Genomic DNA, 15,302 nt, shown 5'->3' with positions numbered 1-15,302 from the left:
TGATAAGGATGTGCTGGCTGTATATTGTCAGGATCCCTAGTTCCACAAATAAAGACCTACCATGGTCCAGTGGTCCTGCTGATTTAATAACGAGCAGGGACATTTTGTGAAGAATCAAGACTTATCAGAGTTACACGCCTACATGATATAGCTGCGGAAAAGTGTATAACTACTGCCCATACAGCATCAACTTAAGCCTATGTAGCAGGAATTTTACATTTTCTATTCTTCAGCTGAAGTTGCTGATACGACTTACAGGTAAGTTTCTTGTCCAGAATGAATCTCAAAAGGGTAACCCATAAGGTAATTTACATAACCTGCTTTCTATTATAAAAGTGGCAACGGAAAATTGCTCTAGAACTTGCATTTTATTTCATTTTCAAGTTAAACAAAATAACAATGTCGTTTAGAACACAACAAAAGGCCTTATTGATATAAGCTAGTATTACGACCATTTAACCATTTACCTCAAACGTGTCCAAGATATTAGAAACCATACACATTGCACGGTTACTACTCTGAACTGCATTACATACCCACATACGCTGAGCAAGGACAGTGACAGGACATTGATAGCCTCTTTAAGGAACTACACTCCTGAGGTTTATTTAATAATTAGAGCAAAAGTGAGTGACTAGATTAAGATAAGCATGGCAAAAATGGGCCATTTTCTTATATGAATACTTTAATTGTTGTTAGTGTTTTTATTTTGTTTTTTGTTTATTTCTATTTAAAAATTGTTATTGGTGCAATGACTTATTATTAATATTAATTGCTGGTAATTCATATCGTTAATCTCTCATGCTTTTTATTTTAATTTTGTGTATTGCCACATGTCCGAAGTATTCAATTGAAACAAATAAATATAAGGTAGACTGACTTAGTTTATAAGTAAAGTATTACCTAGCCATTGGTACCGGAAGATGGTGGATAGTGACATTCCATGCATTTGATCCTTAATAATGTTGTAATAAAGTATACAATAAATCATTGTTTCATTTCATTTTGTAACGGTATTGTTGACGAATTTCAAGATTAAATGTTTTCCCTTTCAATGGACATCACCGGCCACAAACTGTACAGTCATCAGTGGGTTTGATGAATTACACCATGCACACAATTTAGTGGATAAGATACTCTCAATAAGCTATCCAACAAGCCATTATCAGGTGGTATATTTCATAATGTACTTAAAAAAGTTTTATTGTTACTATTCAAAAAATTGATCCAGTTAATGACATGAAGAAATACCACTCCATAGTTATAACTTCAGCAACGGCATTAGTTCTCTTAAGCTGCTCTTCTGTTCGTTCGTCAGACCTCATCTGCAGTACTGTAGTGTCCGTCTGCGCTCCTCATAAGGCCTACCAACAATTGTTCTCGAAAGGTTCAAAATAGTTTTCTCCGCCTGGTGGGTACCCATCTTGGGTTCATACACGCCGGCACATCCTTGCTTGATACTGCTAGTCTCCTCAATCTGTTATCTCTCGAAGAAATGTGCACTGTTCAGGCCATCTTGTTCTTAAGTCAACTACGAGATGGGTTGTCCTAACCTTCTCCAGAAAGTCACATTCAGATTGCCTGCCGGAACATGTGATGTCTCTGCAACACCAATCACCTCAACAAACAACGCTAAGAACAGTCCTCTGCTAAGAATGCAGGAGTGGGCGAACGCTATCTACGAGGACTCTTCCATGAAAAAAGAAGCCCCTTCAGGAGTCATATGCTGACCCTCCTTTATTAAATACTGATCACTCCTAATTTTTGTTGTAAATTGTTTCACATTATATGACTGTTGTTTTGAATTGCCACATGCCCTTGGAATTAATATGGCTACTGTACCTTAATTCAGATTCATAACACCCTACCAAAAGAAGTCTTACGGAATGTGACCAAGGTCGTGTGAACAGTCGTCGTGGATTGTTCGTCTACGATCAACCAGCTATGCAAATCTGGGGACAGATCGGAGATACGATTAAGTGCCTAATGAGTAAAGACAATTTTACTCCGTGTCTTGAACAACGGGTTTTATTTTTATCATACAGGAAAGCAGAATTAAAACCTACACGTTTTATTTAATTTTTATTTCTTAATATATCAACATAGCTACACTGTCAAGTTTACATATAAAAAAGTTATGTATTGTGCATTTATTTCTACTAAAACCATTACAAACTTTAAGGTTCGTATGGTGTGAACTTAAGGTTGAGCACTGAAAAAACTTGAATTGTGCTTCAGCTGGTTTTCAGATCACTTTTAGTAGGCAATGGAAAACTAATTACTGTATTCATTCTACAGCTTCTACCGGCTTCTTCTTATTGGAATCAAATACTTAATTTATAAACAAATGCTCCAATAATAAAATTATGAAATTTCATAATTGAACCGTTTATTTCAGAAACCCGTCAAGTGCAGTTTTCAGGATTTTCGGGTAAACGAAGAAAAAACTTTTTATCTCGCCTAATATCATAGATATATGCTTCACATTTTTTAAATAATACTTCATACCTTTCTAAAACAAATACAGTTTTTAGTAAAGTTTTAAATTTTGTAATAACATTTTTAAAAAATTATAAAATTTTTTCACTTGACGGGTTTCTGCAATAAAGTTTTGTTTTTTTTATTTTAAAAAGGGGTTTTTAGGTCAGAATGGTAATAGAAAGAAGATAAATCACATCAATCAACTACATTTATTTACTTAGTGTAAAGTACATGTATTTAATCTAATCGTCATACTCTCTATCTACGTTGCATTCAGCTTCTGATGTAGGCCACTGTACGATACTGTTGTAAAAAGGCTTCGTACCCAGATGTGTACTTTCTCAGTTTAACAATGTCATTGATTTTTTTTTATGTTAATGGGTACCTTTCCAAATGGATATGCTTGCTCCGTTTGGGAGTTCGGGAACAGTGTTGTACTTCTTGAAGGTAAATGTTGAGGAGGTAAAGCCATCAATGAACTCCTTGACCACAACCTTTCTCGTTCCGCCTTGTTGTAGTTGAATTCTTTGTATGTAGACACCTTAAAAAGGTATTTTTTCATTTCTTGGAACACCTCTTCCACTTGTTTCGTCAGAGCTAACAGTCTTTTTGTAATGTTTTGGCCACCAACTGCTAAAAGAAAAGATCATGTCACTTCTTACTTGGATAACATCAAAACGGCCAGTTTTGCTTGCTTTAAGGATCATCTCAGCATATTGGTCGGGCGTGGTATACTCGGTCAGCTCTACGCACAAACCCGTTTTATGTTACCAAAGTCCCGATCACAGGCTAAAAATGAGTGGCCTCTCACAGGAAAATAGTGTGAAATCGTCTCAACCAGTCCCTGATCACACAGGTTCATTAAAAACCGCACCACACAGTGGTTTTTATTTTGACCTGAGGGGCCATCGCTAAAAAGGACAATATTTTTTCTTTCCAAGTGGAAATACTTCCATTTGAAGGTAGTGTGAGTAACATTGAACACACCTCATCAGGCGACTTATTAGCCTCCCCCTCATGGTACATATACATTTTTGCTCTATTTGTTTTCATGTCGTGAACGCAGAAAACATTAACCCACAGCTGTCGCATATAGAAAACCTCTTGAAACTGGTAAATGAGGGAGAGGAAGGTTCTGCATGTAATCTATGCAAATGACAACTGTAATCATCGTCCTTATTTTGCGACATTTCCTGTTGTTTTAAGAAAAACTTTTTTGCCCTGCGCTTATGAACAATTTGTTCTGCAATCACGCTGCGCTTGACATTGTCGCTCAGCTCTTGATCTCGAAGTTTTGCTTTGTAGTTTTCACACTGGCTACAGACATCGACCTGTGGCCGCCCAAATGACAAGTTAAAGTTTTCTTTAAAATATTTGTAATAAAAACTATATTTAACTGAATCCTTAAGATCTGGATGAGTGGTCTGAAACATTTCATACATTTTAGACACATTTAACGTTGCATCCAAATATTGCTTTTTCTTGGTTCCATAGTGAGTTTCCCTGACCTCAAATAGAGAAATGTGTTCATGGATAGCAACACACAATTTGCCATCGATTGCGTTTCCACTACGATTTTTGCCTCTCAAATCGATTGGTATTTCATTTTTAACTAACAGGTTAGTTAGCCTTGCTACTCGATCACGAGAAACTCCGTGTATTTGTAAAAAAATATTTTTACAAACTGGTGTTATAATACCATTGATTTTGATATTATATACAAAAGATTTATTTTTAGTGTGTGAGTCTGGAGTTCCTTCTAAATCAGCATTGGAACAATTTGGATTAGTTTGTTTTTTTTACTCTACGCTTTACTTCCTTAGCTTCTATTAGTGTTTGTAAGTACACGTCTTGTTCATTTTTAGTACTCAGAGAATAAAAACATTCCCAAACCTGACTTTTTATTTCAGCATCAATAAAAGAAATACACTTTCGTGGGCATTTGCAAATAAGTTCTACAGGAATAGATTTGTCTGGTACAACGTTACCTTTGTAATTTGTGTAACAATCGCCTTTTTGTTCTTGCTTTCCGTATAACATTACGTTTATACTTGTCTTCATTGACAACACCACGTTTCCTTTTAAACCACAGGTTCATCATCAGAACTTTCACTTTGCATTTTTAAAGTCCCACTATTTAATAAGACCCTATTAATAGCCTACAAAACACAGTACGAAATAAAACTCACAAAATCTTTTAAAAACTAATAAAACAAAACATTAACTCTAACAAAACATCAAGTTGAACAACCACTGAAGACTGAATGCCACTGTTTGTAGAAGTAAACAATAACAGAGGGTGAGAGGAGTGACGTGTCCCAGTGCTGCCACACCATGAAAATGAAATTTACTGCAGAAACCTGTCAAGTGACCACGCTTGACGGGTTTCTGCACTAAACGCAATATTAATTTTGAAATCAAACACAGTAAGGGGCATATCGCTTGACGTGTTTCTGCACTAAAATGTGTGTTTACAGAATGGAAATGAGAATCTGTAATAAAATGGCTTTTGTTAAAAATGTCTGTTGACGGGTTTCTGAAATAAACGGTTCAATTATTGGAGCGTTTGTTTATAAATTAAGTATCAATGTGTGAACTAAATGTTAATAAAAAAAACACAGCTGTTATTTGTGCAATTTGATTACAAATATCTGTTGCTATAGAAACGTAAACAATTTGTTTCTTTTCATGGAGCTGGGAATTGAATTTATTGGGATCCAAGGTTGAACATATTAACCTATAAACATTGTAGTATACGTGATAAATTTAATTCTTATTTAATTATCATCATTGCTTTGTGAAAATACGTTTAGATAAAAGAATCTTCTTTGATAAGGCAGAGCATAGCCTGGCTCCTAATAAATATTTACTCCTTTGTATACATTTGATTTTACTTCAAATAGCAATGTCAACGAAAGTTATTATCAGTGTTGATTTTGAAGTTTATGGAAGAGTGCAAGGTAAGATTCACCATATTTTTTGTCCTTTTCAGGTACCAATTTTGTAGTATAGATTAAAATGAGGTATAATTTTAAAACTAGATATAACAGACATTGAGGTTTCAAAAACTTAAAGAGTAACCAGTCCATGAGCTTCCATTAGGTCTGTGATTTTATTATTTCTTAGATAATATCATTTTACATAGTTTTTACTATAAACATACTGGAGGGGGTTGTTAATTTTTTCTTGGCTCTACTTTTGATTGTTCTTATAACTCAGTAGGCCTAGGCAAGTGGTTTTGTCTTAAACTAATATTTACAGTAGGTCAGGGTAGGGTACGATAAGCGGACTCGGTTTTTTATATCGAAGAATGTAATCATCGATACCTAATATACGCATCTCAAATCCTAGACAATCAATCGATATAAAGTATGTATAGTTCTCAATAACAATCATATGTTTTAAATTAAAATATGAATCTAATATTCACTGTGATCAAACAAATTATTATAACCAAAATTAGGAAAACTGAAGACAACCATATTTGCTCCTCTCACAGTTACAGTTGTTTCTTTCCCACAAATTTCACATAATGGGGTTTTCCGTACAAGTCCAACATGTTGAAGTCATGAAAAACACGTCTTATCATCTTCCAAAGCAATGTCGCGTTGTTTTCTAAAATTGACTGTCATTTAAAAAAATCAAATGTTACTTATATAAAATTGAAATATTAAATTAAGAGTATTATTTGAGAGTGTTTACAGCTATTGATATAGATTATTTAATTAATCGTTAAAAATAATTAATCAGTATCAATTGATAATATCGATGGTTATGATTAAGTAATATCGTTTGCCAATTTCGATATAAAAAACCGGGTCCGCTTATCGTACCCTACCCGTAGGTCAATCTACAGGATAGGAATTATCAATGGCTCACTTTTAGTTCCATTTTGATGGGGCAAGTTGGTTTCTAACATGCCATGTAGCATTTGCTGTAGGATGTTTAAATCTATTTGTAATGGACAAGGAATTTTATTAGTCAGAGGGTGCAGAGACGATAAGTGGACCTGGTTTTTATATTTAAGTATATCATCAATACTTTATATATTGAATAATAGAACTATCAATCGATATCAACGTCTATAAAAAGTAAATTAAACTCACATTGTTCAAATTAATGGAAATAGTTTAAACAATTACGTAATGTCATGAATAATCAAAAACACCCATAACCATTAACCAAACAAAAAAATTAAGACGGCTGATCTGGAAAATGTTATTTAAATAATAAAGAAAATGTTATTTAAATAATAAAGAAAATGTAACTACAAAACATACATCTTGAAACTGAGAAAGACACAGTAAATCATCTTTTAGTGTTATTTTGTATAATGTTCTAAATTTAACTATCTTATTTTATTTAAAAGAAGTTACTTATTGATCAAATTGTGTTTTGGATATAAAAAGGTGTGGGTAGGGTACGATAAGCGGATCTGGTTTTTTATATCTAAATTGACAACCGATATTAGATATTACTTAATCATAACCATCGATATAATCAATCGATACTGATTCAGTTATTTTGAACAATTAACTTAAATAATCTATATCAACAGCTGTAAACACTTTCCAATAATACGTAAAGTAATATTAAATCAATTTTAGATAAGTGACATTTTTGATTATTAAAAATGACAGTCAATTATACACGAAGTTGCTTTGAAAGATAAGAGGTAGTATCAACATGTGACTCGTACTGATCCCATTATGTGAAATTTGTGGGAAAGAAACAACTGTAACTGTGAGAGGAGCAAATATGGTCGTCTTCAGTTTTCCAAACTTTGGTTATAATAATTTGTTCGATCACTGTAAATATTAAATTCATATTCTAATTTAAAACATATGATTGCTATTGAGGACTAGTATATAGCTTTTATATCGATTGATAGTCTAGGATTTGAGATGCGTATATTAGGTATCGATGATTACATTCTTCGATATAGTAAGCATACGCTAATATTCGCATCTCAAAGGTGTGGACAGTTGATTTAGTTATTGTTTAAATTAATTAATTTAAATGAATATATATAATTAAATATCGTTTGATAATCTTGATATAAAAAAAGTCCGATGATCATGCTCTTCTCATCACAGGTAGTATCAAAGTGACTAGATCCAAGTTAATCTTGAAAGAACAAATATAATACTAGGTTATAAAATCCAAACTATAATAATCAATCCAAGATACATGTTTCTTTCCCACAATTATTGATCTGATAGTAATGGTAGCCTATAGAGCAATAATTCTCAATCTGCGGTACATGTAGCTTTCCTGTTGGAGGTACATAAAATTCTGTAGTTGATATCGTGGCTAGTTCATAATAATTTTGTAATAAATGTTGAGGTATATTTCTTACATAGAGTATGATTCAAAACTAAATTGGAAGAATCCAGTTATTAATATAAACAAGAAATCTACCATTATTTTAGAATGAAAACAGCTGTTGATATAGGTTCTGTAGGTCTGAATTGTTAAACACCAGAATAATGGGCAAAGTGAAGGCTAGACTTACCATAACCAGATTTGGTTTTTATAATGCTTACTAGTAATTATCGATACTTCATATTTCGATATATAAAAACCAGGTCACGCTTATCGTACCTTATCCCTATAGACAATAATTCAATCAATCTGCGGTACATGTAGCTTTCCTGTGGTACATAAAATTCTGTTGTTAATAGTTTTGTAATTATAATTAAGGTATATTTCTTACATAGCCTATGATTCAAAACTAAATTGGAAAAAATTCCTGTTACAAACAAAAAATTTACCAGTATATTATAAAATAGCATGTTGCAGGTTCTATGTTTTTGACTGTTCAACGTCAGAATAATGGACAAAGTGAAGGGTAGAGTACCATAACAGGATTCGGTTTTTATAATTCTTAGTACAATAATACTTCATATATCAAATTATATAACTATCAATCCATAACAATGTATTTAAAATCTCATAAATAAAAATAAATGCGCTAAATCTGTTGTTAAGTGCTAATCTCGTGAATAGCTGGACCGATTCGCCTAAATCTTTTAAAAAAATATTCGTTAAAGACAGAGGAAGATGTTTATAATAAGTAAAGTTGGAAAAGTTTCTTGAAATATTTTAGAATTAGGAAAAATAATGATAGGCTAATATTTAACATAACATAAACCAAATGTAACTGATAGTAAACAGCTGTTGATATTTTTAGCGCTGAAGTTCGTCACAAAGGCAAAAACATTTGTTTACACCTAAATTTTAGAAAATAGGCTATTAATATAGGCTAGAGCTCGATCAGTTGTGTAATACAGATTGTAAAGTTGGAAATTACTATAGTCTGCTATTTTTATTACAGATTGCACATGTGATCATTTTAAAACCATCTAGTGCATTAGGAAATACTATTTAAATTCTGTTATAAAACACACCTTAAATGAACAAAGCTGTGAATGTTTGTACATAAGGTACCCAAAACGGGTTGGTTCCCTTGAGATTGTGTATCACAATTGTTAATGTGATTTAAGGAAAAACGAAGATGGACATAAACATGCCTCAAGGAGCCATTTTCCCAGTCTTCAGATATAAAAAAACAGCAAGCCTTCTATCACCCAAAACTTATTATAAACGATTATTTTGAAATGTTAAACAAACTTAATTTCAAGGATTGTCCACTTTTTTCAACTATTGTAAATTTTCTTAACCAGCAACTTAACTGGCAAATCCCAGAAAAAGTAATGAAAACAGATTTTGTGTCTACTATAGCGATCTATATTCGTTTACTTCTTTGGAAATGATCTACTAATAATTAACTCATGCCTGCCTGTAGAATATCGTTACAATTATGACTAAAGACAGTTTACATACCATACTGAGGTGTCCTGTTTACCTGTAGGATAATGTGGGTTGAACTGTTGTTATATTTGAATAATATAGCAATGCTAGTTTGTGTTACCAAATTTCTTTGCTGATTTAGTAGATATGGAAATCTGATTTATTTTACTGTTACAGGTGTTTTCTTCAGAAAGGTGAGTAAGTTAAATAGATACCGTACATTATTTTAAAAATATTACGCCTTGTTAAATAAAACGCATAGCTATAATCTACAATTTAAAACCTAAGATAGATAGATTTGAACAATTCTATCTATTTGAACAAATTTGATTGAATTCTCTTTTTATTTAATAGTGTTAATATGATAATTTGTCCTGTGAACGTTTATGGTACCAAGTGTTCATAATGAAATTTTCTTCTCTTCTGTACAGTAATAGAATCATATGCTGATAATAAATTTTCTTCAATATCAGTAAATATCTTTTTGTGCAAGTTCTTAAGTAATTATTATTCTTCATCAACAGCTGTTTCACTGTGAAAATGTTGCACCATTTGTCTCAATATGAATGATAGCATACATTGCAGAAATTGATTTGTACAGAATCTCCTGTACAGCTAAGTAAAAAATGTAAGTATTAATTGTGCAGCTGAAAACAAAGGCAGTGATTTAGAAATTTAAGGTCCAAAACAGAAATTATTGTTTCCAAAACAAATCTAATTCTGTTTTTACAAATGCTATAATGTGATGGAAGGTGAGTAATTTATGACTAACAAGTTGTATGCATTGCAGTTCACCCAGGAACAGGGCAAGAAATTAGGACTAAAAGGTTGGTGCATGAACACTGAGGCTGGAACTGTCACTGGAGTTATGGAGGGTGAACAGAGACAGGTTGAAGCCATGTGAGTGTTTTTAGTCTTAGTTTACTCATCTACATTGTACAATAGAGCTTCTCATTTTGTATATACTGTGTATTTTTTATAACTTGAATTTACAATTTCATTAGTTTTAGTAATTTTTGTCCTTTGAAATTTCCCTATTAACCAAGTTGTTTCTTTCGTTTAATCCTCCAATGGTTAAAGAGTAACTTTTATACTGGCAACCCCAGTTTGGCCAATTTTCAAGGATTTTTCTCATAAAATGTTCACGCCATATAGAAAGGTATATGTATTATATGCTATACAAAATAAAGGGTGTCTCGGAACTTTCTACCAATATTTTCAGCTATTATTCCTGGAGAAAATAAAAACCAAAATATTATATTAAAACTTTAGAAAACTCAATAATTTTAGTCAAATAACCACCATTTTGTTTTTTCACTTAACAATTTTTAATTTGAGAATAGGTTGTTTTAATGAGTTGAAATTCAGTATATACCTTTATAACTTAAAGATCTAATTAGAGAAAAAAGTTTTAGAAGCTTTATTTTCAAAATGGCGGCTTCTTAAATATTTAAAAAATAACATGATAAAAAGTCACATGTATTACATTTTAATCAGAAAATTCAATTAAAAATCCAAAAATTTCAAGTTAAATAAAATTGGTTGATAAATAAAGGAGATATTGCGTTTGTGTTTAACTGAGTACTAAACAAGATTCACTGTCATTATGTGACAGCACTGTTTGTGACAACAGTCAGCTGTTTTAATTTTAGCTGTTCTAATCAGCTGATTAAAAACATTACGTTGTTAAACTTTGATCATAATATCCTTAGCTATTACAACATTTATGTTTCTTTTCATTAAGCAGGTAGTTGAAATTAAACATACTCAACATAATAAATTCCAGCAAATTAGATTGTGCCCTTTATCAGTTCTAGGGGTTGTTCCACAGGGATCTGTCCTAGGGCCTGTTCTTTTCACATTTTTTACTAACAATGTCCCTAAGTATCTGGAAGAAATTGCCACAACCTAAATATATGCCAATGACACAGTAAATGAGTCGCTTGCCAGTGCAGGGTGAACCTACTAGAGGAACTCAAAAATGAGTCACTGGCCTGTAGTTAATTTTTTTTCTCATGTGGTTATAGTCCACCTTACACAGACTCTTCCCTTACACCATTCAATCACATCTTTAATGATTTCTGGGACTCGATTGTTGAATTCATTTGATTATCCAATCACTAGTTATTCTTCCGTTACAGCTGAAAACAATGTGCCACAACCCAGGTTTGCATTGATATGTCTCATACCATATAGGTAAGGGTTTGAGATTGCAATGGTAAGCCAACATTTTGTCAATTGGTACCAAAAGCAAATGTAGCATATTGTGTAAACAACTTAATTTGTAAAAAGTGACGTATTTAGAAATAATTTTGTTGAATTGCAGGAAAAAGTGGCTCCAAGAAACAGGCAGTCCGATGAGTAAAATTGATAAGGCTGTGTTTAAGAACGAGAAGAAATTAGACAACTACACCTACAAAGATTTTAGTGTTCGTAAGTTATTATTGTATTATTCATTTCATTATTATTTATATCTAATTAAAAAAGTTGGAATATGAGTGTATAAAACAAAGATTGAAATTATTTTTCTGTCTGTCAGATGGAATAAGTGTTGTTTGTTATTGATGGTGGATGATTTGAAAGGATAATAGGATTTTTAACAATTGCCATTGTTATATGTTACAAAAATAATCCAATATATAACATCAAAATAGACATGTCTTTTACTGTGGTAAGTTTTATTTTACATATATGATATTCTTTGTAGTGAAATGTTGGTGCTTGCTTCAGTCATCTTGAATCCTCAGGTTTATGTTTTGAATTATTTTTTTATGTACAGTGGTTTCAGTAGTTATCCATAATTTCGATGAGTTCATCATCATATAACACTGTACTAGATTTTTGTGCATGCTTTGCATTATGCTTAAAGATTTTTTTGACTCCTGATGAATGGGATATATTTCAATACTTGAAATGCAGTATTTTATTTTTTTATAGGAATAGAAAATATGTGAAATCCTATCATCCTTTCAATGAAGTATTCATAGCAGTTTGTGCAAAAATAATGAGAAAATGGTTAATAATTAGATGTTAACCTGGTGTTTGGTAGATTTAATTTTATTGTAGTCACCCTCTTGATTGAATTTCTGATTTATTTTGCATTTTTGTTAAAATTTATATGGGTGATATAAAACGAACTTGTGAAAACGACTGTCGTAATTTTTAATTGATTCAACTTAAGCTAGTGAGTCTGTTTCAATGAAATGTTTTAACATGGTGGCTGTTCAGCAAAAGTTTTATACAAACACACAGTATTTTTGAAAGAAATCTCAGGTATTTCAAATAATATTTATACTTGTATATTTTTTTATTTCTTAAGATTTCAGGATGGTGACCACATGTTTTGAAAAAGAATTATATTATCTCATTAGGCATCACAGAGCAAAATAGAAAATGGTTTTAAAGTTCTGAGGTAATTTACAACAAATTTTGTTCTAACAATTCTTTTATGCACTGTGTAAAATTGATCTGCATTTATTTTAAAGCAGTGCAAATGTGAAAAAACAAGAGTTTTGTAATGTATTTTTGTAGTTGCTGAGATCAAACAAACACGTTAATGCATGTCAGCACATGCACACCCATATACTTGAAATTATAATAATAATTCAGTGTCAATAAAAGAACACATACCCCCTCCACATGACAATTGACAGCTACCATGCAATGTCAGTGTATTTCTTTGTCCTGAAAGTGTTGACAATTTTATTAGTGTAACACTTATGGTAATTTTACTTGTTTTCATGTTATTGCATATGTTAATACCTTACTATTCTTTATCATATTGACCTCGGTGTACATTAGCTGTGGTATGCTCTATGAGAAACAACAACAAAAATAAGTGATTCTTTTCATGAATTGAATTTACGTGGAAAAATTATGTAATTCTAATTATTCACTTACCTTTGTGTATCCATTAGGTACACGGTTTTGTATTTGAGGAGTCAAGAATTTAAGTAGTTTTTGATTATAGAACACAGAAGAAGTTAAAAAACCAAACAATTGTCATCACAACACACAGATTGTTTTTATCAGTAACAGTCTCTGTATTTTACAGTTATCTGATAAGTTATGAACAATAATTATTATCATTCTGTCCTGACCTAAAGAAGTGATAGTACTATAACAATATTATGTAACAATGGTATTGCTGTAGGAATTCCATGTTTGTTTAATGGCAAATCTACATTTAATTTAAATTTTGTTTAGTGAATAGTTAGCTATATTTGAAGGAAAATAATTATAATAAAATAAAATTACTTTATTCATTTATTTTTATGAAAAGGATTGATTTTTATTTATAACTTCCAAATAAGTTTTCCCTCGCCCAGTTTGGTTAAATTATTAATAATTCTAAGATATAAGTTTTCATTACATCTGTGACAATTTGAGTGTTCTTTTTAATGTGTGTTGGTTTCTTCTTACCCAAAAACAACATGGAGTTCTAACTTACTAAAAAAAAAACCAAGTGTACCATTGAAAACTTAAACATTTATACTGATATTCTATATGGTATTCTGTTTTTTTTTTCTTTTTTTTGTGGATTCTGAAATATTTTATGAAATTGAATTTAAAAGATGATCATAACCTGAGTTCTGAAACTTACCTTAGAGATGAACTTATATTGATAATGCATTCATAATGTTAAAGTGTAGAAGACAACCAAAATCAAATGTATTTACAATTAAAATTGGTTCTTTTTCCTCAATTATTCAAATAATTCTTTGTAAAATAGAATATTATCCATTATCACTTTAAATTATTAATGTAATGCTTGAAAGATAATAAAGCTGTTTTGTTTCAGGTCGTTGAGTGAAGTACACAACTACACCATAAAGTCAAGCCAATTTCCAAAATACTTCCATGTTGTATTATTTATTAATGTAATAAATATTTATTTATTTATTTTAGATTATAAATTGTAAATACATTTTTCTAGAAACATAATTTGTTTGCTTATTTATTCAATTGCTCATTATGTGGTTAAAAAACGAAACAATGTATAAATGTTGATTATTTACACAATTTAATAATGTAATTAGTGTCAACTTGTAGAGTAACAAATTTACGTCCTACTGTTCATATTTTTATATTAAACCTATAGTGGCAACTGCCAATATTATTGCGGAAAGCAGACGTTTGGGAAATTGGCTGTTTTGTGCGTATTTTTTAAGATGTTTTGGTTTAAAAAATAGTACCATTTGTCACAAGAAATATTTTGAAAACTAATCATTGAAAAATACTTTTTAACCCTTTGCACGCCGCTAATGAAACCATTGATTTTTTCCTATAATGCCAAGTCATCTAAAAAATATATTTTCCTTTCAGTTCCAAGCTAATTTTTATTATAAATATTCTATAAAATATCGAAAGTAGTATTCGTCAGGGTGTATCCACAAAAGCGTGCAGTTATGAACAGACCACAACACGTCATCTGCCACCTGACACAGACTTTTGTTTAAAGGGAGAGTGGATTTAGCTTTAAACAATTACGCCATGAAATAAAGTTATGAACACGTGGTAGTATGCTATATTATTCTCAAATATGATTTCAACCCTAAATTTCTGATACATAATGCAATTTTGTAAAAAAAGATTTAAAAAGAGAAGATTCGACTCGACTATCAATATATTTTTACCCCCAAAATCTCCATATGGCCCCCCAGGATTAAAAAAAATAAATATATATATATATAAATTACTGTTTATACATATGTACATTTTAATATTTTTATGAATTTTAGAGCCTGTAAACTATATTAAAACAGTGCACACTTTAGAATATTTTATAGACACTTCTAGGTTTAATCATAATAAACAAATATTATCCTCTAAGTTTTCGTGATAAAAATGATTAATAAATGTATAAAATATTATTGGTCTTAAAATATTTTCAGTGCTGTATATAACAGTTTTATGTAAACCTTACTATGGCTGGAAAAAGATGTGCCCTTGCAGGAGAGCCACAACCAGGTCGAGCATTAATAATTTAATACAAAAAAAAAATCTCT

The 15,302-nt window shown here is 31.1% G+C and overlaps 2 protein-coding genes across 4 annotated transcripts in view; one reads left to right on the top strand and one right to left on the bottom strand.

Moving 5' to 3' along the window:
- LOC124353193 (cell growth regulator with RING finger domain protein 1-like) overlaps nucleotides 1–13,291 on the bottom strand; it is a 122,915-nt gene extending 109,624 nt beyond the window's left edge. Inside the window, exon 1 of the mRNA XM_046803071.1 lies at nucleotides 13,195–13,291. Within this exon, the coding sequence (XP_046659027.1) occupies nucleotides 13,195–13,208 (14 nt within the window). The 5' untranslated portion in view covers nucleotides 13,209–13,291. The remainder of the gene's footprint in view (nucleotides 1–13,194) is intronic.
- Nucleotides 5,099–14,238, top strand: LOC124353194 (acylphosphatase-1-like). 3 transcript variants are annotated; one of them, XM_046803073.1, is made up of 5 exons: nucleotides 5,104–5,441; nucleotides 9,472–9,488; nucleotides 10,085–10,194; nucleotides 11,621–11,723; nucleotides 14,096–14,238. In XM_046803073.1, the coding sequence occupies exons 1-5, from the start codon at nucleotides 5,387–5,389 to the stop codon at nucleotides 14,105–14,107; spliced, it is 297 nt and encodes a 98-aa protein (XP_046659029.1). In that variant the 5' UTR covers nucleotides 5,104–5,386; the 3' UTR covers nucleotides 14,108–14,238. The 3 variants fall into 3 exon arrangements, with proteins under 3 accessions (XP_046659030.1, XP_046659029.1, XP_046659028.1); XM_046803072.1 differs by having other exon boundaries at nucleotides 5,113–5,441; nucleotides 11,621–11,727; XM_046803074.1 differs by lacking the exon at nucleotides 9,472–9,488 and having other exon boundaries at nucleotides 5,099–5,441; nucleotides 11,621–11,727.
- Nucleotides 14,239–15,302: the final 1,064 nt, after the last annotated feature.

The sequence above is a fragment of the Homalodisca vitripennis genome, chromosome 1, assembly GCF_021130785.1.
Source record: "Homalodisca vitripennis isolate AUS2020 chromosome 1, UT_GWSS_2.1, whole genome shotgun sequence".
In the NCBI taxonomy this organism is placed as follows: Eukaryota; Metazoa; Arthropoda; class Insecta; order Hemiptera; family Cicadellidae; genus Homalodisca; species Homalodisca vitripennis.
Note: the sequence above shows the minus strand (reverse complement) of the source record. Positions and strands in the feature narration are given on the sequence as shown.